The sequence below is a fragment of the Fusarium pseudograminearum genome, chromosome 4 (genome assembly GCF_000303195.2).
Source record: "Fusarium pseudograminearum CS3096 chromosome 4, whole genome shotgun sequence".
In the NCBI taxonomy this organism is placed as follows: Eukaryota; Fungi; Ascomycota; class Sordariomycetes; order Hypocreales; family Nectriaceae; genus Fusarium; species Fusarium pseudograminearum.
Window position 1 is genome coordinate 6,697,552 of NC_031954.1, and position 27,069 is coordinate 6,724,620.

General features: G+C 49.5%; 9 protein-coding genes across 9 annotated transcripts; 5 read left to right on the forward strand and 4 right to left on the reverse strand.

Annotated features, from left to right (window-relative positions):
- Positions 1–159: 159 nt before the first annotated feature.
- FPSE_07944 (uncharacterized protein) lies at positions 160–1,740 on the reverse strand (the record flags this gene model as incomplete). The annotated part of the gene is made up of 4 exons (XM_009261062.1): positions 160–1,152; positions 1,204–1,329; positions 1,464–1,573; positions 1,662–1,740. The coding sequence occupies 4 exons, from the start codon at positions 1,738–1,740 to the stop codon at positions 160–162; spliced, it is 1,308 nt and encodes a 435-aa protein (XP_009259337.1).
- Positions 1,741–3,403: 1,663 nt separating this feature from the next.
- On the reverse strand, positions 3,404–4,133 carry FPSE_07943 (uncharacterized protein; the record flags this gene model as incomplete). Its single annotated transcript, XM_009261061.1, has 3 exons — positions 3,404–3,823; positions 3,882–3,970; positions 4,028–4,133. 3 exons carry the CDS (start codon positions 4,131–4,133, stop codon positions 3,404–3,406), a joined length of 615 nt encoding a protein of 204 aa, XP_009259336.1.
- A 1,259-nt stretch (positions 4,134–5,392) lies between these two features.
- On the reverse strand, positions 5,393–6,166 carry FPSE_07942 (uncharacterized protein; the record flags this gene model as incomplete). Its single annotated transcript, XM_009261060.1, has 2 exons — positions 5,393–5,809; positions 6,158–6,166. The coding sequence occupies 2 exons, from the start codon at positions 6,164–6,166 to the stop codon at positions 5,393–5,395; spliced, it is 426 nt and encodes a 141-aa protein (XP_009259335.1).
- Positions 6,167–7,787: 1,621 nt separating this feature from the next.
- FPSE_07941 (uncharacterized protein) lies at positions 7,788–8,688 on the forward strand (the record flags this gene model as incomplete). Its single annotated transcript, XM_009261059.1, has 3 exons — positions 7,788–7,976; positions 8,051–8,162; positions 8,504–8,688. The coding sequence occupies 3 exons, from the start codon at positions 7,788–7,790 to the stop codon at positions 8,686–8,688; spliced, it is 486 nt and encodes a 161-aa protein (XP_009259334.1).
- An 897-nt stretch (positions 8,689–9,585) lies between these two features.
- On the forward strand, positions 9,586–11,436 carry FPSE_07940 (uncharacterized protein; the record flags this gene model as incomplete). Its single annotated transcript, XM_009261058.1, has 1 exon — positions 9,586–11,436. The coding sequence occupies one exon, from the start codon at positions 9,586–9,588 to the stop codon at positions 11,434–11,436; it is 1,851 nt and encodes a 616-aa protein (XP_009259333.1).
- Positions 11,437–12,183: 747 nt separating this feature from the next.
- On the forward strand, positions 12,184–13,796 carry FPSE_07939 (uncharacterized protein; the record flags this gene model as incomplete). Its single annotated transcript, XM_009261057.1, has 2 exons — positions 12,184–12,760; positions 12,838–13,796. 2 exons carry the CDS (start codon positions 12,184–12,186, stop codon positions 13,794–13,796), a joined length of 1,536 nt encoding a protein of 511 aa, XP_009259332.1.
- A 960-nt stretch (positions 13,797–14,756) lies between these two features.
- FPSE_07938 (uncharacterized protein) lies at positions 14,757–19,325 on the forward strand (the record flags this gene model as incomplete). Its single annotated transcript, XM_009261056.1, has 2 exons — positions 14,757–18,401; positions 18,453–19,325. The coding sequence occupies 2 exons, from the start codon at positions 14,757–14,759 to the stop codon at positions 19,323–19,325; spliced, it is 4,518 nt and encodes a 1,505-aa protein (XP_009259331.1).
- Positions 19,326–20,000: 675 nt separating this feature from the next.
- FPSE_07937 (uncharacterized protein) lies at positions 20,001–22,360 on the reverse strand (the record flags this gene model as incomplete). The annotated part of the gene is made up of 3 exons (XM_009261055.1): positions 20,001–21,818; positions 21,866–22,186; positions 22,238–22,360. The coding sequence occupies 3 exons, from the start codon at positions 22,358–22,360 to the stop codon at positions 20,001–20,003; spliced, it is 2,262 nt and encodes a 753-aa protein (XP_009259330.1).
- Positions 22,361–23,486: 1,126 nt separating this feature from the next.
- FPSE_07936 (uncharacterized protein) lies at positions 23,487–25,789 on the forward strand (the record flags this gene model as incomplete). The annotated part of the gene is made up of 3 exons (XM_009261054.1): positions 23,487–23,526; positions 23,631–24,098; positions 24,153–25,789. 3 exons carry the CDS (start codon positions 23,487–23,489, stop codon positions 25,787–25,789), a joined length of 2,145 nt encoding a protein of 714 aa, XP_009259329.1.
- Between the last annotated feature and the right edge of the window lie 1,280 nt (positions 25,790–27,069).

Genomic DNA, 27,069 nt, shown 5'->3' on the forward strand with positions numbered 1-27,069 from the left:
GTACTACGACACCGATAATTTTCCCATGATTGCTCCTTTTCAAATGCTGCGCCTTTCCAGGTGGATGCCGATTAGGTAGTGTATATATCGTATCGATCTCTCGGGCTTCGTAATCTGGTCTAAGCCAGGTTTCTATAGCCAATAGCGGCTATTCCCGGCTTAATGCAGCTTGTTGGCAGCCTGAGCCGCCTTGTTGGCAATCTGCTTCTCCTTGGGGATAGTGAGAGCGTTGATGCCGAGGTAGTTGCAGATGCTGGTAACAACGAGCCAGGCCCAACGGAAGTAGACAACCATGGAAAATAGGAGGTAGGCCCACAGATAGAAATGCTCAAACTGGGCGCTGAGTTGGGGAAGTCCGACTCGGGGCAAGTTGGCAAGGATAGCACCACCAACAAGGGGGTAGAGCATGACAGTCCACCAGGGGAAAGGCTGGTGTGTCAAGTGAGCGAGAATAATCTTGGTTGTCAAGCGACCAAAGACGAACGACATAATGAAGCAGAAGAGCATGAGGTGGTTCTCGGATCGAATGGTGCTATAGGGGGAGAAGACCCAGGCAGCGATTGAGATGGTGTACACACCCATGGGAATCCACTCGATGAAGACGGGGAGAATGGGCTCTCCTCGAGATCTGCGAGCCTTGGCAACGTTGAGAACACAGAAGGGAATCTGTGTGAAGATGAGAGAGCCAAGGATCAAGCCAACCCAGACATCCTTGAAGCTTGTCTCACCGAGCATCTCAGCAAGGCCGGGAAGACGATCCTTGATACCGTTAGCCAGAGGAATGGCCCAAACACCAGGTCCCCAAATGCCAGAAATGATCATGATTCCACAGGCAATAAGAATACCCTCGGTGGGACCGTTGATGTAGCCGAGGAAGAGGGTGTGCGTGTGGTAGGTCTCCCAGGTCGAGAAGAACATGGGCAGGCAAGGGCAGAGCGCGGTGACGATACCGGCTGTCGAGGTTCCCAGGCCCATGGAAGCGGTTCCGAGCAAACTTCCCAGCGTGCAGTTGAGAGAGTCGATGCCGTGGTCGAAAAGTTCACCGAGGCCGCTAGAGGTTCCGGTTCGTCGCGCTTGCTTGCCGTCGAGGTTGTCCATTGTCTGGTACATGAAGAGACCGAATGCGAAGCTGAAGTAGAGCCATGATGGAGCCTATACGAGTGTAAGTGTGCAGTCAGAAGCAAGTTAGCAGCGTAAACATACAGGTCCAACCAGATCAGGCATCCAGATTGCGCAGAAAGCAACGTTTGCGAGAATGAAGCAGAAACCCAAAAGGGTGACCATGTTGGGGGCGATCCACAATGGGAGGAGGTTGACAGAGGCGTTCCACTACATGACGAAATGCAGGTTAGCTATCGTGAGACCCAGAAACTTGGCAGAACAAGCAAAGGCGCTTTGATTGAAGCTCGAAGAATATCGATAGAGATGTAGAGAAAACAGCTCGAGGGTTGGGGAGCACGTACGAAAGGTCCTAGAACGTATTTTGAGACTGGCGACATGTCGACACTTGAGTACTTGTACGACTTGAAATGCACAAGTGCGTCATCAGAGATGCACTCGGCAACATTTTTCTCTGTTAAAGCACAACAGTCAGCTTCCAGCGCATTTCCCACGGTTTCAGGCAACCCATTAGGCGCCTCCTATGTATATCTTCAACTTACTCGTGTTGGGCGCCATGTTGGTACCGTCCGGGTCGGTGGCCGATGGATTGTAGAGTGGGAGTGTCTCGCTTGTAGACATGATGAAAAGAGAGGGGCCGGAGTAGGAGGGGCAATCGGGAATCTCTTTTAAACAGGATAAGGAGGTTAAAAAAAAAAAAGAGTTATCGGCAAAACCCCCCAAAGATCGGACCTGCAGAAGTGTGCACGCGGAAAAGTATCTCGTGCAGCAACAGGGTACAGTACTGAATAGGAACTAAGGTCCGCAAACGACAAATGACCCTCGGTTGTTTTTCTCAACAAAGGTAATCCTAACAGAGACTGGCGACGCGGCACGTGGGCGAAATGCTCGATTGTAAACAGACAGATAGAGAATCGCAGAGCAGCTCTTATCGACAATGGCAGAGACGGGTTTTAAGCCAAGGAAATATGCGACGGAGCTGATTTGCGCAATGGACCGGGAGGGCTGAGACAGAGCAAAACGGTCCTAAGAATAGCGGTGAAGCGTGGTACAATGGATTAATACAATGTAGAGAAGATGTCGATGGACAAATGTCGCCAAAAGGGCTTTTGTTTGTTTTAAGAAAAGAGAGGATTGGAGAAGGGTTAAGGGGGCAGGTTTTGCTCACTCCATCGACTCGAAATTGGCATTGAACTTTCGATACTCGCACTGGTGTCGTCGTACCAGCCAGCCAGTCAAGGCCCCTGGATCGCAAGCCCCCTGCGCACAGCAGCGATCTGGTCCACTACAGGGGAAACAGACCTCTAAAATTGGGTAATTAGCGGCCTATTTACGTACGTATTGGAACACGTCCAGTCCAAAAAAAAATTATCGGTCTGACAGCTAACGGAATAGGTCGACTTGACTACACGACGGGCCCCCTTTTCTCGCTCGAGAGCCGCCTGGTCTCATCAGCAGTTGAGCTCTTAGGCTCTTCAAGATACCCTCACTATGTTCATCTCATCCAAGCAAGACTCGCAAGCATATGATCAACCTCGCATTATTGTTTCGTCATGAGATCGTCGTTATTTCATCCGCCAGAGCCGAGAAGATGGGTCCATCTTGCATTGAGTTTCACATGCCCGCCCTACCGCCCTTCTAGGCTCGAGAGCGCGTGAGCAATAACACTACCAACAAGAATACGAACTGCTCATTCTAGCGCCATTCGATGGAAGGTTGGGTGCGAGTCAGCAAGAAACACTGTACAACGGCAGCTTGGTTGATCCGATGATCCGATCAAAAGTCTAGAACTGCCAAAGTGTTCGAGTGCTCTGGAATGTGGAGTCACCAACAAAGCTCAATTGTTGGTGAGGGTCGTTGGAGATACTCCACCAAGGTTCATGACCTTGAAATACAGAAGGCTGTGTTTTGCTGCAAATCGCCAGTTAGTTGCCACTTCTTGGCTGACATATCTGACTGACATATCATATCAGGCTTAGTACTCGAGTTTAATCAGTATGTGGTGGTTGGACTGCAACAAAGCAGCCAATGACATTATATTGGTCTTTGCTAACCACCCGTCCCTCACTGTTCTCCTTTTGGCATTGCCCGTATTAGTGTAAGAGGGCGTTGCCTGTATCAAAATCATAAAAAAGCCAATAATGTACCGCCAGAAAAGACAACCCAACACCTAGACGTCCAAGGCTTTCAAGGAATGTATGCGCAATAAAAACAAGAGAATTGAACCAATGCAGAACTCCGCTCCGAACAGTATTGCAAGAAGCTGACAAGAGTTTTCACACGCTTATAGCATGGCAAAGCCGGCGAACATGGTGCCAAGGACAATAGTCAGGCCCCATGTTCGGCCAACCTCGATGACAGAAGCACCGTTGCTCTTGGTTGACGCTGGGCTGTCAGAATCGTTGTCGTCGTTGTCACTTCCAGGTGTGTCGGTGTAAACCGTGTTGGCATCGTCAGTAGCGCTAGCCGTGGCCTTAACAGTACCAGTGCCTGTAGCTGTGGAAGTTGTGTTGTATTTCTTAGGGTCTTGTGCACCGCATGGGTTGTTCTGGCGGCAGTCAGAAGCACAAGAGGCACTTCCAGCACAATCCCCAACACACTGGTTACCCCATTCCTGGCAGACATAGAAGGGGAGGGTGAGGGAGTATTCAGACATGTTAGGTTGCTTTCCGTCACCACAGATGCAGCCATAAGTGAGGGATTTCTAAAGTAAAGTGAGTTAGCCTATGCGAACTGGTCCAAGACTCGACAACAAGACTTACAGGATTGCATTCGTTGACCTTGGTATCTCCCTTACTAGTTTGTCCACAGATCATGGGACATGTCTCTACCTCGTTCTGGCACCACACCTCTGGATGCTGTTAGCACTTGGCCTTGGCGAGTTCAGCGTGGAAGAATGTCTACTTACTACGTAGAGACAGAGGAACGCTCTCAGGGTCGATCACGTAGTCGGCATTGACAAGAGTGGCAGCTGAAACCGCAGTGGCGAGGATAATTGCTCGAAGAGAAGGCATTATGATGTCGTATCGGTGCTTGGAAGCGAAATTGATAGTGTTTTATACGGGTACGTGTGTATACCGGTTTATATCCGATGTCCAAAAGTTCGTAAACGGCGAAGATTGACGAAAAATGGGTTGCTTCTGCAGGGTGTCAGCGGTTTTATCCTAACAAAATTGTATTTTGTCTTTCCCGAATCTGGAGAGATTGGTTGTGATCGTGAGGAAGGTATGCAAGAGGCCATCACTAAGACAACAGGGGGGGGACGGTGCGGTCTTGCCGTGCTTGACTTACAAGAAAGCAAATTGGGAGCTCAACGGAAATGGGAGCGACAGAATGAAGAGAATATCGGAATGAAGAGTTAACGACTGTTCAAGACCAGGTCTGATAAAGCGAGTGTATCAACTGAGGTGAGGAGAGGAAAGAAGAAGATGAGGAAAAAAGGTCGAGGAGGCCCGAGACATATCTACGATGGGGCCCGGCCTATCTTCTCCTGCAGACAGACAGACTATAGCACTGTAAGCGGTAAGCCAAAGACCCCAGTTACTCGCTACAGCCGAGCTATAGTGTTAAGAGAAATGATCTGGGTGCCATGTCCTCTATCGCGAGACCCGAGGCTGGGCAATATCACGACGACAGATGGTGGATGGAGTTGCACCAATCTCCCCCATTAGTTCTGACAGGGTGCAGGGGAGTTGAGCAACGAAAAATCGACATTGGGTTTAGCTCTGCTTCACCCCAACAGGCATGGGAGGTTATTTGCTCCATATCGCCCGCCACTCGGTGCATTTTGCACACGGAGAATCCCAGTACCCGCTCGAGCTAGGCCTCATAGACTCATCTAGTACGGCTCGCCGCTGGAGCTTGGGCTTTTTAAGGGTGGTCTGGGGAGTTTGGCCTGAAATCCCATAAATTGCAATCTCCAGGGCCCTTGGTTTTATCAGACACCATTAAAAGGAGTTGATACTATCGATTTTATTCCCAAGAGCCCTGTCTTTTTTTTCTATGATCTTCAGTAGATCCCAATGGAGATCTCATTGAACTCCATGGGTTCTCAGCTGCCTCTCTTCCCCATCTTGGCCACGCGGGTCGTGGAGGAGCCAATACCTCGTTTCTTTTGAACCACCTGTCTCATCTGCTCATCAATCTTGGCTTGGTGGCGTGAACGGCCGGAGACTGTCGACTCCACATAGTCAGTCTTGAACTGACAAGCCCACTGTCACTGCTACTGCCACTACTAACTACTGCACATGCAACATTTGTTATGAGGGTCTTTTCATTGTGCATCAACGAGTGCATCTTGAATCACGCCAACGACGCGTTCCAGTTGGTGGTTGAGGCTGTCCACAACAAGTACGAGCCCACCATGATCACGCTGGAGGATTCCTTGCGGAGAAGGTGACCACTCGGATGCGAGGATGGTGGCCAACTCTTCCCGTAAAGGGTAACTCTGTCTTCTGCTAGGCATCTGGACCAGCCGATACCTTTCGTATTTCTTGCATGTAAGCGGGGCATGACACTGAACCCTTTGCCTCAACCCCGCGTAATGCACGCCGACGAGGACATGATGCTGGATATCGCGCCAATCGTTGGTGTTGAGAGTATCTTTGTTATGTTGCTCGATGTTGCTGACGCGGCCAAAGAATAACGCCAAGCGCCTCGAATACACACACTTATTAAGCCGTGCCCATACCTGTTCACTTTTTATGAGATATCAGACATGACAGCTGGTGAATCATGATCTGGACTCCGAATATCGCAGGTGGTTTCACCGTTTCTGTGGGCTGAGACAAGTAGTCTACTGTACAAGAGCGGAGTGCAGTTCTTGAGGAGACTTGGGGACGAGACTCGTCACCCAAGGACAACATCCTATCGTTGTACGAATCCTCGTATCGTTATTCGTGTTTGGTGCAATCCTAGCACCGGTTGAATCGCAGACTCGCAGGATCTACCCACTCATGGCTTGAACTATAGATAACTCTATCTTAGCCACACCCCAGTGTTCTTTAAAGAAACGAAGGTAAGGTTACAAGAATCTCACTGAGGTCATGATGAAGCTCCTCGTTTCTTGTGAAGTCTGATCTGGCCACCAAAGCCCAACTTCACGCACATCCCGGTTATTCCAGTGCGATCGAGCCACCCAGACGCCACGGCGTCTTAGACGTCCTTGTTAAGCCGTCAGCCTCCCCATTTCCCTGCATTCCACTTCGAAGCTGCGGTTGGCCCAGGGCATGTGATAACATCCTCAGGGTATCAGGAAAATTGGTCGCTAGAAGTGTAAAGAAACAAAATTAGTAGGTCAGCTCATGCTGCTTAGACCAGACTTCCCAAGCTGTTTATTTTTATACTCTGGGACTTTGGAGGCCAATTTTTCTGCTACCCACTGAAATGTCTTATGATAGAACGAGTGCTTGACGTCTTCAAGGAGAGCGAACTGAGCCTCATGTGCCGTGCTATCCATAGTGCTTCAGGCCACCCCTTGAGACCTTGACCCGACCGATTGGACCACGCGGTGTTCCGAAAGCTCAGTTATTCGGTATCCGGCCCGGGAGTATTTTCACTCCGCACGGAACGGACATGGCTTTTCCAGGTCCGGGATCGAGTACATCATGAATGCTTGTTATGGATACATGGACGTTTCGATACCCTTCATCCACCAACGATGCCCACTGTTTCCTGCGCTTATTTCCCAAAGTGGCGGTATGAAAACAAAAGATTGGTGGAAGCATCTCAACAATATCAGGAAGACGCCAGACTCTCTCAGATCTGATCCAAAACGCATATTATATGTGGCGTCTTGTCACATCGTGAAGCCATGAGCGCTATTTGTTTATAATTATATGACCGGGCTGGAATAAGCTACCAGTGTGTTTGTTCTGAGTTGCAGTACCGTCGACCGGGGCGCCGGCTCCTCCTCAACCGGAAAAAGACAAGCTGCACAGACGGCCCGTCAACGGTGCCGTCCATACAGGAAAAGGAAGGTGCAGTAGAATTTCTACGGCATCACTTTCATCCTTTCAATTGAAACGACTTATCGCCACATTCACAAAGAATCGTGTCTGTGATCTAATCAACTCCTCGCTCAGCTTCAGTATTACCACCGTCATCGTTTCCCTATCATTTGTATAATCGATTGGCACAACTTCTTAATCCTTGCGATTAAGGTATCGACTACTGCACACTACCTAAAAGCAGGGCTGCAATTCTTGGGCAGGTATCCTGACTCGCAAATACGACTTCAACCATTCATCAACATCACCATCGCTCAACTGGATCGGCTGAATAATTATCACGGCATTCTACGACATTGTTACCTGCCATTGAACCACTTCTAGACCGACACTCTCGACGTCAGCGCATCGATAATTTCCCCATCAGCGACTTTCGATATCCACAACTACAGCGATCAGTCATTGTATAGCTGAATGGCGACAGCGATAGATCAAGCGCCCAGCGGTGGCAATTTGGGCGCCCGAGCTTCACGTCCGGACAGTGTTGAGACACAGACCATTTCTACCGACGCATTCGAGACACCGCGCACATCTCTTGACCATGATCGCAACAATGACAGCAGCCCACGGCATCTCTCCACGTCGTCTCCCCTCTCGCCAGTGACCTCCCCACCGTATTGGCTCAACACACGTGGTGGTCATCAGCGGACGATATCCAATATGTCGACTGAATCATTTCTTCCAGCTGGCGCAATCACACTTCGTGATAATGAGGCGAGTGACCTCGATGACCGCAACAGTGCTTGTTGGGCCAAAAGTGTTGAGATCGTCAACCACACCGTAGTTAACGGCAGTGCGACAAATATCGGGGCTTTTGTGGTGTGGAATATACGTGTCGAAACTCTCAATGTGAGTGATTGGGCGACTCGGTGGTGGCGTGCTGGGCCGAACGTTGGCAATGAACTGACTGACACCGCGAATAGGGAAGTTTCATGAATATTCGGAAACGTTATTCGGAGTTTGATGAGTTTCGATATCGGCTGGTGCAGACCTTCCCCGGCTTCGAGGCAGCTGTTCCGGCTCTTCCGCCTAAAAGTGTCATCTCTAAATTTCGACCTCGATTTTTGGAAAAGAGACGGGCTGGTCTACAATATTTTCTCAAGTGCGTATACCGGTCCAACCTTTCAACCTTTTACTGACCTTTTAGTTGCATATTACTAAATCCAGAGTTTTCTGGGTCGCCTGTACTTAAGGAGTTTCTCTTTGCATAGCGCCGCCATCTTTTCTTTGTCACAAATATTTACCTTTCGACCTCGAATATGAGGCCCATGTACAAACCATATATATAGCTTCGGCCTAGTCTCATGCGCATATGTAACGGCGGTGTCCATATTAATGATAATGAGTTGGATGACTTACGTGTTAATTTTTCACAGTTGGTCTTTTGTGCTGGTACCAAGTCGGAGTTGTCACTACGCGGCTTCTGTTGATTGGGAGGCCAAGACAGTACCAAGATTTGGCATCGATGGGGAAGAGAGTCAAGACTCTATCAACTCCATACCAGTTGTCTGCCAAGTCGGTAGCAGCTGCGCTCAGCGGCATGTCATTGCTGGGCGTTTGAGATGTCGTGACAGAAGGGGTCGGGCACAGCCGTCAGAGCACGGCGTGATGTTCCGACCACTTCACGGGCTGTGCAACTTGGACATTCCATGCGGTGAAGTAACTTCTTCCTTGGACCAAGCTCTCATAGCGACATGACAATACGGCTGAGCAGGTATAATGTAGGGCTGTGCTTGGCTAACAAGTGAGTTATATATCCGCTTCCCTGGTAGCCAAAAGTGAGTTAATAAATGGATCTGCATTTTACGACGTGCCTGGCTACGTAGATAGCTTTAACTGCCATTAGATTGTTTAAGCACAGAGTCTAGATGCTTATTTACGCATATGCCAATCACAAACATGAAGAGTCGTAAAAAGGGCCCACAAGGCGTAGTCCAGATTCATTCAGTCCTTGTTCGTAAACAGCATAACCGGCAAGGACCTTGTACAGGGGGGCTTGGACAAATCAGAGTTTAGGATCTACGGCTTTTAGATGGCACGTCCAGAGGGCTGAGTTGGTTGAAGACTTGAATATTTACGGTGATGCCAATAATCTTGGACAGCTCACAGAATTGCCAAGTGCCGTTCTTCCGGGACAAGACCTGTGGGCTTTCTGGGCATCGACATGCGTTTACATCAGTTTCAAGGGCACATGTATATAAAGATCCGGATTCTGGACCAAGTGATCCAACCCCTAGATACCAATGATCAACTATAAGCAGGTTTTCTTCTTCCCTTTCTGTCCATATCCTTGGTCAGTCAATTATTTGTACAAATGCTTGGCTACAAGTCGTAATTATCACCAAGTTTATTTTCTACCCCCACAGCCTATCCAACTGACCCCACGAACATGACGCAGCTCGATATTCTAGAACAGCGTTGTTTAATGTTACCGGTTTTAGGGCCCGTCTCAGACAAAATGGAGGGGACCCCGCGACAATCGCCGTTATTAACGATACCAACCCGTGTCGACTCCAAATTCTCCCTCGTCAGCACTGCGTCATCGCCTACTACTTCTGCTTCTATTAGTGGCTCGTCCTTTGCGACCAAAGCTAAAACAAAAGAATACATGGAATCTCTACGCCCTCCTTCGCCAAAACAATTTGAACGAATTGCTCTTATTCAGCATCAGCGCGAACAAGAAACAAAACGCAGAAACCGTGAACGCAGGCGCTGGTCGCGCGAAGCCCAGCGTCAGCGAGACAGAGCAACCAGTATGTCTACCAACAATAGTCAAGACGATCGGGCGCAAGCTGCGCGCACTATACAAAAGACATTCCGTGGCTACCGCGCAAGAAGGGAACTCGAAGGATTCGGCTTAGACGCAAGTACACGATGGGTTACAGCGATACGTGAGGCGCAATTTCGAAACGCAACAATGCCAAGGCCCCGATCAGGATCAGAAGATAATGACACTGTCGACAAACCAGAAGAGGACCATGTTGCGAGACAAAAATCAACAAATGCTCGCGAGAAGTGGAAGAAGGCTAGTGCGATCGCACGACGAGCTGGTCATGATGATCTCTTATCCGATGCCTCTGACTCTGAATCTTCTTCGGATGAAGACGCATCACCCGAAGAAAGAGCAGCTGCTCGAGCGCGGCGTGAGAAAGCCACCGCTGCTCGCAGGCACGAGGCCCGCATGATGGGCATTCGATACTTCCTCGAGCTGGTTGACCAAAAACACCGTTATGGAAGCAACCTATGCAGATATCATGAAGTCTGGAAACGAACAGATACGCACGAAAACTACTTTTACTGGCTTGACTATGGCGAAGGTCGCAATGTCGAAGTTGACGGCTGTTCGCGAGACAGACTTGAAAGAGAGCAGGTTCGATACCTGTCTCGCGAGGAGCGCCAGTACTATCTGGTTGAAGTCGACAATGAAGGAAGACTATGCTGGGCGAAGAATGGCCAGCGCATCGATACTACAGAGCAGTTCAAGGATAGCATAAAAGGCGTGGTACCTTTGGATGATCCCACGCCGGCCTTCAGGGCTGCGGCTCGAGCAGCAGATTCACAATCCCAAGACTATGATAATAGCCTAAGTTACGAATCTTCACTAGAGTCAGAACGAGAAGCAGACCGGGCGGCCAAGTATGCGACACCTGGCTACGACAACAGCCAGGGTGTGCGCAAGGTTTCGCAGATTTCAGCCTCAACAATATTTAACAAAATGTTGCGCAAATCGGTCAGAAAGAACACTTGGATATTTGTTGCAGATACAAACTTTCGCTTGTATGTTGGCATTAAGGACTCTGGCGCATTTCAACACTCGTCCTTCCTCCAGGGTAGTCGAATTTCATCAGCTGGACTTATCAAGATCAAGAACGGTCGACTCTCGTCCTTGTCTCCGTTGAGTGGACATTACCGCCCTCCAGCGAGCAACTTTCGCGCTTTCGTTCATAGTCTTCGTCAGTCTGAGGTGGACATGTCCCACGTCTCCATCTCCAAGTCATATGTGGTGCTCATCGGTCTGGAGTCATACATCAAGACCAAGCTCAAGGGCAAGGACTTGGCGCAGCGTGTGTCACACAGAAAGGAGAAAATATTGGCTCCCGAGGAGGCAGCACGTCGGGAGGAGGATGCCAGGGACAAGAGTGAGAGCGCAGCGAAAGAAAGAGAGGTGCTTCGACGAGAAGAGGAGGAGAAGCAAGAGGGGAGGCCAGTGAAGAAGGTCCTGAAGAAGCTCGGTATCAAACCGACAAAGGAGGAGAAGCAAGCTGCCAAGAGAGAGAATAAGGAGAACGTCGAGGACATGCGTGCGTGAAAGGACGTTGTGGGCGGCGTGGTTTTTTTTTTTGTTTCTTGATATATACCCCAGGCATAGAGCGGTGCTCGAGTTATGATTCACGACCTCAAGCATAAATACCATAATTTTTATGATGACCTTCCAGTGCAATTGAATTTTGGTGTTAATCCCCGCTATATACATGCAGCACTGTTCGCTTCTTTTGAATCAAATGCGCGTATGGCTGATCGATTACCTGTGACAGTGATAATTGTATTGTTGTGGTGCCTTGAGGTTTTTGGAATGCGCGGATATCAAACTTATATTTGATATTATTGAGCATATTGAAAAAGCTTATGCTTCAGTAAAAAGCCAATATCCTAGGCATATATAAACAATCCAGGCGGCTGATGGTTATTTGAATTCATGGTGAACATGTTTGAAGGAGTCAAATCCTTCATCTAGTTTGATACCACTAATTGATGCTCACAAGCGCACAGGTGGTTTTAGCGCACACATGCCCTGTATTTCGCGTTTGTCAATGCGCTGTAGAGGCGTTTGCAGTGTTGTTCCCCTAAAGCACAGCGCTATAAAATATTAGGCAGGCGTAAGGGGTATCTGGAGCCTGCCCACTTCAGCTTCCGTTTGACTGCAAACGTTCATCGCACCAAAGACGCCAAACCCATCGAAAAACCCCGTCAGAGTCGAGGCGCCATCGCCAAACCGAGCCGGCGGATTCAAAGAAACACAGCCTTGAAATCATGCCAGGCATCTCGACATTTCCCAATGGCTTCCGTCACCCGTTCATCGCGGCGCGCTGAAGTTCCGCATCAGCATCATCATCACTCGCACCACCACCTGCCATCCCCAGCAAGCGTATTTGCCCACACCCAGGGCGGAGGAGCACCAGGGGCAGGGCGCAACAAGAGGGCACTCGATGCACACGATCGCGACTTTGATGCGATTAAGCCCAAGAAATCGCGTATTACAGTCGAGGTACCTGCAAAGGGCTCTCACAGACTCCGTGTCGCCAATATCGACACCAAAGAAGCGTCGTCGCCCGCGCGCCAACCTACTGCGACTCCTACAGTGGCGACTGCGACCACGCCGAATCCCCCTTCTCCCCCGACCGACAACGCGACATCGAAACCAAAGCAAGAGCAAACCCTTACACAACACCAGAGCAAGGTCATTAATGGCCTAAAACACGAACTCGATCGGTTACAACCTCAGCCGAGCGATACCAACACAAAGGAGCAAGGCCGGAAGCTTCGCTCCCAGGAAGCCACTAGGTTCAAGAGTGAACTTTCTGCCTATTTCTCTGATTACGATGAGGTAATTGGCAACGAGCCCAAAGAACAGCGTACGTGAATAAACTCCCTGTCGCTCACCTTTGCGTCGCTACATTATGATGCAGTATTTTCTGACATTTCTTTTTAGAATTGTTCGCTGTCGATACGCCAATAGTCATTATCGACTCTGACGCACGACGCGCAGTTTCAGACAACCAACGCGCCATTCCGCAGCATCCCAACCCCGCAACTGAGTATTCCGTACGTGGATATGGCGATGCATTATTTTTTAATGTCTTTGATTGTCAGCAAATCGACCTAGGATTTTTAGAGTCCAAGAACAAAACAGTCGAGGATCCTCTACCAGATAAATTATTCCAGCCAATACATCGTCGAGCTGAACGACTGGAAAGATCAGTACGCAATGCTGAAAAAGGTCGAGCTCAACATGAAAAAGACCACATTATCCGGCTTCTCGAGGGCCTGCAAGGCCACGATTGGTTGAGAGTGATGGGCGTGAGTGGAGTAACGGAAACCAAGAAGAAGACGTTTGAACCCGCTCGCAATCACTTCATTAAGGGATGCCAGGCCGTCCTCGATAAATACCGGAACTATGTCCTGGAAGAGAAGAAGCGCAAGCTGGAGAAAGACAGAGCCCGAGCCGAGAAAGAGCACGAAGACTCGAGTATCGACGAAGACGAAACAGGCGACGAGGTGGCTGATGACAATGTCAGTGATTCAGCATCACCGGCAAAGCAGCTTCAAGAGGAAGCAATGGCGAGGTCCAGACCCTCAAAGGGATCCAAGAACCGCAAAGCCACGCCCCAACCAGCTGTAGCCAAGGCCCTGCGTCCTGCAAAGGCACCGCCAGCTCCAAAGCCACCAGAACCACCCAAAGAGTTCAAGTCATTCTTCTCGAAGCGATACGAGCGTGAAAGCGCTCTAAACAGGAACAGGCGTACAGGAAGGAAGGTAATGGCATGGGGCCTGCCCATTCCTGAGATACCCGAGGTTGATTTTGATTTACCGGAGGAATACCGCGATGAAGATACCCTCAAGGTCCGGGCGAGGAAGAAGCGCCGAGATCGAAGACGCAGCAAAAAGTAATGAGCATCTACTCACTTGCTGCTTGTAACATATAGCGGAAAGGTTACGGAAGTCAGTTCTTATACACACATGGTTTGGCGTTTGGGTAGGCAAGGTAGGATCTGAGATGTCCCGGTAGGAGCAAAGGTATTGTAGCCATTGGCTGTGGGTTTATGCAGTCTGCATAGGTAGTTACCATCAGACAGTGCGTTGGAAATAATATCCATCTCAAACAAGTAGCAGACCCTGATGTAACGATGAGTGACGTCTTTTGGTGGTACTGGAGCTTGGTTTAGTGGAAGCTGAGATTTGTGAGATAATCGCGGCAGTAATTGCTATATGGCACATGTTTTAACGTTGTAGACTCAACAAGTGTTATAATAAGAACATAGGACAGACCACGAGTGTGGATTGATGTTGAGATGATAAGTGATAACTTACTCATTGTTACTAATATGCTATAGGAGATTGTCATCCTATTGTCCTGAAGATGTACTAATTCATGGAAAGCTGATTGTTGTTGAGTGGGTCTAGCTAGAATGGGAGCCTCATTAAGTAGGCAAGTGGCCCGTGCACGAAAGCTTCCTACAACGCGCCGCGAGCTGTCTCTACACTTTGCAAAGTGCACGGCAAGAGGCACCAGACGGTCTTTTTTCTTTCTAGGATTGCGCGTGTTTGCGCTTCTACGGCTCTAACTTTCTCGTCAGGAAATTTTGCTCTATTTATTTCTTCCCAACCTTATTAATTACAGCTCTCTTGACGTGCTTTCCATTGGAATATTTCCGCTCTCCCCGTTTAGATTGCGCCTCGAACGAAACCTGCGACCGCGCGACGAATTCGATACCGATTACAAATACACCTAGCGAGTTCGAATACCTTACGCAGGAAGGTCTGTATCGCCATCGATGCAGCGTTCGTGAACACGAGCTCCAAGGGGCCCCTCCGGCCGTGTTTCCTAAACGCTGCAAACCAACAGTCGACATGGCTGCCCTTGCCATGCCTCAGGCTCCTGAGCCTCTGAATCACTCTCTTTTGGATGCGGATGACGGAACAGCTTCTGTGGATAATGCACCAATCCTTGAATATTTTGTTCTCAAGCAAGAGGTCAACCTCGAGGTCAACTTTCGCGACAAGCGCATCGACGGAACAACCGATATTTTCCTCGTAACATTTAACGACAAGGTCGACGACATAGTATTGGATGCCGCCGACTGCGAGATCGATACCGAAAATGTCTACGTTGCCGAACTTCGAGAAATCAACGGTGATATTGTCGAGGGCCAAAAGCGAAAGACTGCTGCGACCTACAACGACCCGTATGCGAAACTATCACATCCCGCAAGCTGGAGTTTGAGGGCCGACCATCACGATATTCGCCGCAAACGCGCTCAGTCTTTATTCAGCAGCCGAAAGAAAGATGTCCCCGCCGAACATAGAGAGTTTGCGGGGTGCACCCCAGTCTATCGATCGCTCAAGGTGAATTTGCGTGGCAAGGCCGAGCCAGATCGTCCGAGACTCATCATCAGGAAATCGATGTTAAGTGCCGACTCGACCGAGAAAACAAACAAGCAGTACAAGATCACCATACCTTTTACTAATGTTAACCCGCGAGATGGAATACAATTTGTCGGTGTCGACCCCCTGGATAACCGATTCACGCACATGTACACACGAAGCTCAATACATCCCGGGACTTCATCTTGCATCTTCCCATGTGTGGATGATCATGGATCACGGTGTGATTGGAGGATATCAATCAAGTATCCCCGTACATTGGGTGATGCTCTACAGCAAGCACTTGCAACGCAGCAGAATGGCAACAACCCAGACAAGATGCAGATTGATGGCCAAGAACGAGCCTCTTACCTTGCCGAGGAAGACAAGCTCCGGGAAATGTCAGTCGTCTGCTCAGGATTCCTTATGGAGGAAATAGTCGACCCTGAGGACGACCACAAAAAGATCATGACTTTTGAGCCCGAGAAAAAAGTATCCGTACAGAAGCTTGGTTTTGCTGTAGGCCCCTTTGAGCATATCGATCTGTCCTCCGAATTCCGAACCGAAGAGGATGAGATGAAGCTTGGTATGAACGCACTCAAAGTGCACGCCTACTGCCTACCGCACCGTGCCGACTGGGTTCGCAATACAGCAGCAGCCACCACTATGGCGGCCGACTTCTTCACCTTCACGTTCGCTCGATATCCCTTTGGCAACTTCAAGCTGTGTTTCCTCGACGATATGGTTCAAGATACTGTGTCATTTTACTCTATGGCTTTTATCAGTAATCGCTTATTGTTTCCCGACGATATCATCGACACAGAGATAGATGTCACTAGAAAAATCGTCCATACATTGGCTTATCAATGGATCGGCATCAACATGATTCCTAACACGAGGAACGACATGTGGCTCATTATTGGCATTGCGCATTTCATGACCGACCTTTTCATGAAGAAACTGTGCGGAAACAATGAATACCGGTTCCGGATGAAGACGTTGTCTGATAAGCTCGTTCAGGTGGACGTTGACCGACCTTCTCTCTACGATCTCGGTGCTTATCTCCACTTGGGGGAGTTCGAGATGGATTTTATGGCCCTTAAAGCTCCTGTGATTTTCTTCATCCTGGACAAGCGGCTTATCAAGGCTTCAGGAGGACATGGTCTGACCCGCATCCTCTCCAAGATGCTGACAAAAGTTCAGATCGAGGGTTCTGATAAGGCTACTATCCTTGAAACGGAGAAATTCCGAGCAACGTGCGAGAAAGGAGCCAAATACCGACTGGAGAGCTTTTGGAACCAATGGGTTTATGGCTCAGGCTGCCCCCGGTTCGATGTCAAGGCAAAATTCAACAAGAAGCGATTATGTGTTGAACTTACATTGAATCAAATTCAGTCCATGATGGTCAAGAAAGCCCCGCTGGAGAAGGAAGACTTTCTACGCGTTGTCAAGGAACGTCGGTCTGGTGTTAAGGCCAGCGAAGTTCAGCCATTGTTTACTGGCCCGATGACTGTTCGAATACACGAAGCTGACGGAACCCCTTACGAGCACATTCTGGAGATCCGCGAAGATGCCACAAGATCCACAAAGTTTGAAATTCCATACAACACGAAATACAAGAGACTCAAGAGGACTCGGCGGATGAAAGAAAAGCAAAACGTGGGCGCCAGCATGGATGCGGAGAATCTAGATGACACTCTACTGTACTGTCTGGGTGACGTTCTCCAAACACCAGAGGAGCAGGCCCAATGGGAGTTGATTGATTGGGATCCAGAAACCGAACGCAAAATGGACCAGGAATCGTACGAATGGATCCGCGTAGATGCTGACTTCGAGTGGTCTTGTGATATGAAACGGACACTGGAACCATACATGTATGTGTCGCAACTGCAGCAGGACAGAGATGTTGTTGCTCAGCAGGATGCCATGCTATATCTTACACAGGGCCCTTTACATCCCATCGCATCAGGTTTCCTTACCAGAACTCTTGTGGATCGTCGCTACTTTCATGGCATTCGGACCATGGCCGCGGAGGCACTACCACGACAAGCCAACATCAAGGACTTGTCCATGCTTGGTCTTCGACAACTAATGAAGGCTTTCAGCGAAATGTTTTGTCATAAGGGAACGAATCAGCCCAAGCCAAACGACTTCTCGGACAAGAGGCAGTACAACGTCCAGTGTGCCATCATCAAGGCCATTGCACAAGTCAGAGACGCAAACACATACAAATGTCCGCTTGAAGCTCGTCAGTTTATCCTCGACCAACTCCTCTTCAATAACAACGAAGACAACCCTTTCTCCGACCATTTCTACATCGCGACTCTTGTGGAAGCCCTTGCGACTTCTCTTATTCCTTCTAAACAAGACGATTGGTTTGCCATGCAAAACAAGATTCCCAACGAAGAGGAAAAACAATTCCTGGAAAAGGCCATCGAGCAAATTGAGAGAGTTCTTCGCCGGGACGAGTGGACGCACTCGTATCAGAATGTCTGGACCATTGCTGGCCTCAGTGCAAAGCAACGGCTCATGAAAGCAGATGTGATTCCGAAGAGTTACGGCGACTTCGGCCAGTACCTCCTCGATGGAACGAGAGATCTTATCCGTATCAAGGCGTTCGAAGGTTTAATCGACTTGGGGGCCATGCTGGATCCTACGGTGTTTTCATTCTTGACCTACGCCCTCATTACTGATCGGTCGCCATATGTTCGAAACAAACTCATCGAGGCCGCTGCCTCTGGCTTAGCAGCCATCGCTTTTGGGGAGCACACGAAAGTCACTAAGAATGAATCTCCCCCCGAAGACGAAGAGGGAGATCTATTGCTGGTGCAAGACAGTGCCCAGGAGATTGAGGCGCGAAAAGAAATGTTCGCGCGAAAAGAAAACTTGGACGCAGCACTCAAAGCTCTTCGTAGGGAAATGGAGCAAACGTATGGAGGTGATGAGCGTCATTATAGTACTGCTATGCGCAAGGCCCTGGACCACCCAGATCTTGGGCGGGGTGAGATGGAAAGCATGTTGGACTTGGCTGCGATGATGTTTGAGGAAGCCGGTGACTGGGTGGTCACAGTTCCCTTGCCAAAGGCCTGGTCAGTGGAGAGAGAGAGGCCTGTGCAGCAGCTCTCCAATAGCGTAAGTTCTGCGTCCGCCTTAATACGAATGTTTGATGCTAACCCAACACAGTTGATGATGAAGTTCAAGGCTCATTACAAGACGAAACCAAAAGACCCTGTCGTTCAACCACTACCCCTTCCAGCCCCCGCGCCTGTCGCTCCTATTGCTGCCCCTGCGGAGCCTAAGAGACCCGTGCCCTTGCAAAAGACTTCGTCTATCAAAATCAATACGCACAAGACGGCGCCTCCTCAGCGGCCGAGCGTGCCGCCTCAACGCCCAAGTATTGCCGCTCCGGTTCAAAGTCCAAAGCCGAGCCAAACCAAGGGAGAACGAGACACTATTGTTGCCTCTCCTGTTCTTTCCCGGCAACCAAGTGCTTCCTCTTCATCAGGTTCAAAGCCTTCATGGCCACCCGAGCCTCCCTCTTCCACTAATGCCAAGCGACCCCGACCAGACAAGGATGAACACCACACTCCTGCACCAAAGCGTCCGAAGGTTGAGAAACCCTTTGGAGCCGACTCTGGCGTTGCCGCCAAGAAGAAGAAGAGACGCATGGTTAGGCTCAAGGTTACACCACATCGCCTTGCCAGCGTGATGAAAGACCAGAAGAAACCCATCATTAGTGGGCGAACATCACTACCATCAGGCGGCTCTAGAGATGGTCCTCTCCTTCTGTCAAACTCAAGGTCAGATTCGATTACAGCCAAGCCCGCAAGAAAACCCCTTCCAACAGGTGACGCGGCACGAAGGCCCTTGCCCGGAGGCCCCGCGTCATCACCACCGGAAAGAAAGATTTCTTTGAGCACACATTCAAACTCAACGCCGAAGCCCAAGTCTGCGAGCCCGGCGACAAGTACGCCACCTCCCGGAGCACCACCCGCTCCACGAACGAAGATCAAGATCATCAGAAAGTCGAATCCACAACCACCACCGGCTTCTTAAAAAGAGACAGACGAGGTTTCAGCCCCCAGTCGTCCAATGCGTCTCAAGTTGTCATTCGCAGTATTACGGAAGCGGAAGAGACGAGATACTTCACGTTTTAACTAGAAAGCATTACCACGTCACGTGGAGTTTGCGGGTTGAGTGTTCAAGGGATTTTTAAGAAGAAGAAAGCCAAGGACCCCCGTTTTTTGAACCTAGTGTGAAAAGGTGGGCGAGATTGGCAGTGCTTCACCAAAGCTGGCTCATGTTGTTTTAAGTATGAGATATAGGAAATAATTGCATTTCGAGGCGTTGGGGGCGCGGCATAGTATCCTAAATGCGCAGGCGAGCTAGAAAGGCACGCAATGAGAAGTAATGAGTGTACAGGCAGTCTTTTGGTTGTATTCTTCAATATATCCCTCCAGCACTGGTTAAGATGAGTCTTTTGCGATGGTTTTGTGAATGATGTATTGCAAATAATAATGAACAAGTGTTGGCACAATTACCTTGCCAGTCTCGTGAAATAATTATATCTTGTGAATTATGTGAGAAAACCAGACCATTGGTTCCCTTTTTCTATCTAAGTCATCATAGCCGATATACGCTGTTGCTCCTAACATCAACTATACAGCACACGTTATGAGACTCTAACTTTGTGCATCAAGACGAGATTGACTCGAGCCACTGGGAAATTCCCTAACGATCCGGGCCTTGTCTTCCCAATTCTTTCTCCGCTTCCAGGAAGTCCTTTCTTAGTTTAACCCCTTTCTTGCCATGTTTGTGGATAAGACGATTGTGAGCCTTCTGGGCGAGCTCCTGATTCTGCTCTTCCTTGTCGTTGGCAGGAGATCGGTTAAAATCTACGCTCAATGATAATTCCATATCCGCGTCATCACGGTCTGTCCATATTCCTTCGTATTTGGATGGCACTTTGCGGCCTTCGCTTAGGTGCTGCATGACAAGAACTGCCATTTTCCCAGGCCTGAGAGATGTGCGTTTAAGAGCTTCTATAACGACGCGACGTGAGTATCCATTTGATATGTATTGTGATATCTGTTCTTCGATCGCTTGGGAATTGGATTTATCTGAGTCTCGAGGCGGGTTGTCGCGGCGTTGGGGGTTCTGAGGAGTTGGATTTTGGGGGGCGTTGAACGACGCAGGAAGAGAGCGTCGAACTGCAGATCGGATAACCGGTTTTGAGGCTGTTTTAACTGAGGGAATATTCCTTCTAGGGGTTGTTTCATGCGCCGAACTGTTGTCACGATGTCTCGACGGCTTGGGCTGTGGTTCTCGGCGTTTACTAGCCGACGGCCTCTCCTTTTGCCTTGTGTTCAGATGTAGTGGTATTGGCTCGAAATCCATGGTTTCGTTCTCTAGAGGAGGGCTTTCCACGGATTGATGTAGAGGTTCCCGTTGAGGAATTACTGACATTCCAAGATCTTGCGATTCCTCTACAAGAGGAGGAAGCGGAGGAAGATGCTGCGAGGCCTCGCTTTCGCCGACATAATCCCGCCATTGAGAGCTCGCAAGAGCACTGGGGGAAGGGTCTCGCGCGGGAACCGCCTCGGGAGTCACGTCGGTTTCTGGCGTCGTTGGTATTTCCATATCTGGGTCGTAGCGCCTCCTTTTCTTCGCATTGCTAGGTGAGGTGAGCTCGCGTTGATCTGCAGACCGTTTGAGGCCAGAAACCGCAACTGGCGGCGAACTTCGCTCATATCTTTGCGGCGGGTCTTCGTCTTCGTCTTCGCCATCTTCCCAGTTGATCCCCGGAGAGAGGGCCGCCTCAAAAACTATGGCCTCTGAATCTGAGACGGGCTCTTCGTCTCTGGCATGTTCTTCCTCCCCTTGAGGCTCTTCGTCTACATCATCGTCGTCCTCCTCGTCGGTGTCAAAAGCACTAACCGAGTTCAAAAACTCCTGGAGACTTTCATCATAAAAGAGTTGCAACTCGTTGAGCAAGTGTATGTCAGGATCGGCAAACTCCAAATTTTCGGCGACTTTTGCCCAGTCGACAGTGCCGGTTTCAGGGAGAACAGGGGCAGTTTGGATAGCTTGTGCCAAGTCGTATAGCTCTACGGGCGTTCCATTAATATTCCAACGTCTTTTGATGTCCTTCTCCTCCAAACGGAGCCAGACATCAAGGTCTCGGTAGAAGTCATCTTTTCCCATGTCGTCTAGTTCATCAACAACTGGGGGATGTTGGATTGGGGGTTCGGCCTCTTCAGGCGTTGGCGGCAGCAATATTTCTTCCGCAGGCTCTGGCGCTGTATCCATTGGGCGTGTGATTTCCGAACTGCCATTCCTTTGTTTTTGCTTGGGGGGTTGCTGAGCAGCAGGCCGTTGCAGGCTCCTTTCAGCCACGCTGGGCGCTTGCTCGGCTTGAGCTGTGTTACGGATTTCTGGTGAAGTTTCCGCTGGTGCAGAGGCTGCCATACGTTCTAGTGCGGCCCTGTCAAGGATTGCTAATTTCTTGACATAGCGATCGCGCCATGATTGTGCCGTATGTCGGCCATTCTTGCACTTGTTAGCAGAGGCTCGATGGGCATGGTAGTGAAACTTACAATTTGCTCGTATTCTTGCCATATCCTGTTTCCCTTTTGCTCGGTCGGATGGTCCAGGACCCATCTCGCGATTCTTGCATCGTCCTCCTTAGTAAATGGGGTACGAGTTGATTTGGAGGGTTGGCCGCTGCCCACACGCCTCGGCTCATCTGGGTGCCGGCCTATTAGATATCTATCTTTTAATTGTGCAATGCCATTCTTGATAGAGTCGTCAATGAATTTCCACGAGTATGACCCTTGTGGAGCATCTTTTGGTCTGGCATGATCCGCAATAAGCATATCGGCTTGCTTTTCCAGAAGCACTACGCTGCCACCGTTTTGCTATCTTGTATTAGAAATAGTGGGCAAGTATAGCGGAAGATACAGACATACTTTGATTTGTTCTAACAGGGAAGACCTTATAGGTACTCGTTGCGCTACCCAAAACTTGACATCTTTAAATATCGTTCCACCCTCAGCGCCTTTCACTCCGTCGTATGTCACCATTGGGGCCATGATTGTGAGTATACGTTGTCTTTGTGACTTATTTTGGGCAAGCTTATGAAGGGAAGAACGTCAGCTGAGATATGTTTTCCTCCGATACGTTGTGAATGAGAATTTGGTAAAATAATGAATGAAGCTGAGGAGTTTCATCGCATGGCGGAAAGGGCTTTTGAAGCGTTTGGTAGATATCTCTGGTTGTCGCCTACGGCATTGATGATCTTTGTATGCAAGTGACATGGATGCCAGTGTCGCGTTGAGAGACATCGCGGGCTCACGTGCCACTTAATGGGTAGATATTCGCTTAACCGTATTTTGAGTTTGTCTATATGCATAAATGAGGAAGTTGATTGGACTCGACAATGTGATATGTATGTTAGTCAGGGGATTGCGGGAAAGACTAATAGGTATTGACCATAGCGCAATGTGACATGAAGCCACAAGTGATAAAGGTCCTAGGAACAGGTTAGTTAGTACTTTGGTATGGCTTGGTGACGCTCTGTTCCTGCATGTCCAGTCACATATGAACCCACATGATGGAGGTGGGCTAGACCGCTTGTCGAATATCAACAATTTAACCTTTCAGCATAAACAAACATGCTGAGACTGGTTAATGTATCGTAGAATGGCATAAACCAACCAACATATTGATATCGTTTCTTTGTTCTCAAGAGCCAGGTTATATCTCGTGAATCCCAAACAGGGCGACGTCACTCCCAATTGGGCGTCTTATCGATAAAAGCCATAGCCTAAGTGCCCGGGCTATCCCCGGTTAGGCTCAGCTTGGACCGCGGTTGCCATGGTAGCAACCAGAAACTGTTTACTTCCAATCAGAGCCGAGGCCGTGGGACGACGGGCCAGGATTATTTGGGTCTAAGCTGCAAGTTGCACGATCAACGCAAAATAGATCCGTTTACTTGAAGCTTCCCTTTTCCCTCCTCCTTCTTCTCCTCTCTCCTTCAACTCTCCAGCCATCTAATCACTTTACTAACCAAAGCAGGTCGTCTTTGTGCTTTCCAGTCTCTTTGTTTGTTTCCTATCGCATTTTATATTCGCAATCGCATTCACACCTTCACGGCTTAGCGACTTCTTGTATGAGTGCATGGGTTGAGATCGATACTCGACCGTGAATAACTTCATCATGTCTTCCGAGGACAAATACGAAACGTTGGAGAAGATTGGTGAGTTCATCCGCACAACAAGAGTCGCTGCGATTGCTACTATTCAAACCGCTCGACTTGCATTTCCAATTGGGGGCCAATTCTAACTCACCGTCTTCTTCTAGGCCATGGCTCGTTTGGCATCATCCGCAAAGTCCGTCGCAGGACAGACGGCTTCATCATGTGCCGCAAAGAAATCTCCTACCTCCGCATGTCCCAGAAGGAGCGCGAGCAGCTCCACGCCGAATTCCAGATTCTGTCACATCTGCGACACCCAAACATCGTCGCTTACTACCACCGGGAACATCTCAAGGTCAGCCAGGACTTGCATCTCTACATGGAGTACTGTGGCAATGGAGATCTGGGCCGTGTCATCAAGGACCTCGCGCTGAAGGGCCAGCGAGCTCAGGAAAGCTTTGTCTGGAGTATCTTCAGCCAGCTGGTCATGGCGCTCTACCGGTGTCACTATGGTGTCGACCCCCCAGAGGTTGGCTCAAATATTCTTGGCTTGACGCAGGGAAACGCCGCGGCTGGACCCAAGGTTCCGGCTGGAACCATGACTATTCTACACCGCGATTTGAAACCCGAAAATGGTGAGACATTAACCGGAAACTCTGCTCACAATGCAATTGGCTAACCAATTTTAGTCTTCCTCGGCGAGGACAACTCTGTCAAGCTTGGAGACTTTGGTCTCTCTAAAATGATCAAGTCCCACGACTTTGCCTCCACTTACGTTGGCACTCCTTTCTACATGTCTCCTGAGATCTGCGCCGCCGAGAAATACACCCTCAAGTCCGATATCTGGTCATTAGGCTGCATTATCTACGAACTCTGCGCTCGCGAACCTCCTTTCAACGCCAAGACGCACTTCCAACTAGTGCAAAAGATCAAGGATGGCAAGTTCCCTGCCTTGCCCGACGTCTACTCTCCCGAGCTCTACCAGGTCATCAAGGACTGCCTCCGTGTGAACCCTGACCGACGACCTGATACTTCAGAGCTATTGAACCTACCAGTGGTCAAGCTGATGAGGAAGGAGAAGGAGGTTGTTGACCTCAACAAGTCCATTCGCCTAAGGGAAGATTCTCTCCGTAAGAAGGAGAGGGATCTCAACGAGCGACTTGTCAACATGGAAAGGGAGAAGGAACTCATCCGAGACGAGCTGGACTCATCACTGCGGAGAGAGTGGGAGGTCAAGGCGCGCCTCGAGATTGATCGGCTCGCCAACGCTGAGATTGAGCAGCTCCAGAACCGATTCGAAGAGGAAGTCCAAGCACGCGTCGAGGCAGAACTGCAAAAGAAGGCAGCAGCATACGCCAACTCAAGACCTAACAGTCGAGAGGATGAGTATACGACATCGACGGGTAAGACCGACTACCCTCACTCATCTGTCGGCGGCAGTGAAGTTGAGTTTCCCTCAACAACGGATCTCACCGAGTACTCCATCGAAAGCCCCGAAGCGCCTCGTGAGACCAAGAAGACGGCTCGCACACCATTTGGCCGTGCGCAAACAATGTTTGTGGGCAACCCTGCTGGTACGCCTATGGATATCGAGATGAACTCGCCCAGTCCTATCGCGATTGCGTCGCTTTCTCTCTCGCCCCGTCGCAACGGAAACACCAAGGCGCCTACTGCTGCGTCTGGCAACATCTTCGCTGTTAACGCCAACCGAAGTGCTGACAATTCTCGATGGGATCTCCGCGACACTCTGTCCGATTCTGAAGACGAGGACGTCATGCCATCGCCAACACGCAACATCAAGTCTTCCAAGAACCCGTTCACTTCCAAGACTCGCCCTGTTCTGACGTCCCAGAAGTCGGCCCCCATCAACCGTTTGAAGTCTCAACCTTCAACCTCGGGCTTTGTTTCCAAGCAGGTATCCCAACCTGAGGCTCCCAGGTCCCCTCGTCGCCTGAGCAAGATCCCCTCTGCCGCAAACCTCCAGGCCGAGAGCAACAACTCCAGTGGAGGGGGCTTGACACGCCAGTCTTCCCTCAACAGGAAGAACAATCACTCGGACGATGGCTTGGGCAAGGTCGCAGCTAAGAACAACATTCGAGGCCGTACCCTTGTTGAGCTTCAGCAAGCTCGAGCCGGTGGCCGCCCCATGAGCGCCATCGTCATGCCCAGCACCGGCGAGAACGTCAGCCCTAAGAGGGCATTCCGAGATCGCATCGGTGCTGAGCGCAAGTCGAGCGGCGACGAACCCGTGGCTGTCTGGGACCCGGAGCGAGACGAGATGCCGAGTCCTTTCCTGGTCCGTCAGCGACGTATTGCCCGGGTGTAGGCCGCCTCTGTTGGCAGTCGCATAAAAGAAGTAATGATGAAAGAGGAGTAGTGGTTGTTTTACGGTTTTGTTTGTTTTTTTACGCATTAGAGGCGAGCATGATGATACTGCTTTTCCCAGGGTCTGCGTTACTCTTACATACCTCTCTTATCCGTTGTTTTTATTCCCCTTGCACATTCTTCCTCCCTCACATCCGAGGGCTTGGAAACGAAACATGGAAAACACTTATGGGCGTTCTTGGCGCGAAACACACAAAGGGATCATGGCATGAATTGCATGGAATGGGCTCTTTTTTATTTTAATGAATGCTCTGTCGAAGTCTTTGTTTGTATAGGACAAGTACGATCGACATTGTTATCATGAATGATTGATTGATTGATAGGAGGATTGAGTTGATTTGATGATGGCGGCGTTAAAACGTCTACGTTTGGATTCACTTTGGGGTTTCGGATTGGATTGGATTGTTCTTTTAAGTTTTATGTTTTCATCTTAGACGTTGTACAAAAGACAATGATACTACTCATGGAAATAATTCGATGCCTCTCTCTGTCTCTCCAGTTTGAGAATGAATGATTTGGCCCCCAACGTGTCAGACAACCCCAGATTTACTTACTGCTCATAGGAACGCATCAGCATATCGGGTTTGGTCAGTTATCCAATAAGATAATAAACCGTTAAAGTGCATCATCTCTGTGCAGATGAACCCTTGTACGTTGAAACAAATCAACGTCATTGGGCAATTAATCATCATGAGAATGGATGCATACCCAACTTACACCAACTCACAAGCCCAATAGCTGCACCAGTTATTCACAACCCGCCTCATTTATTCAAACCCAATAAGTCAAAACAACCAATATATTGGCTCTCTCTCATATATCATCATATTTCAGATTCCTTGATCCGGTTTCGATGCCGGGCCCGTTTCCTCTCACGCGCGTCAGCACATATTACTATATAGCCTTTAGTGTTGGGCAGCACTGCGTCTCCATCCATATTCAATGCTCTATCCCACCTCGCTTGCATATGCGAGTTCAGCGCTGCACCCCAGAACCAGTCGTGCAGACGAGGCGTTCAACTGTGCAGTGACACGAGTTAAGGCTTTCCAAAAGAGCGAGGTTGCGGTGAGAGGCTTTGAGCTCAGCACCATCATTGGTAGGGACATCCATGGCCTGTGTTATTGACATCACATCATGACAAGAAGGGTGGGTTTGACGGCAGTCTCAAAGCAAAATGCCGTGGTAAATAGTTGCAATGCTAGACAAGATCCAAAGGGGTAT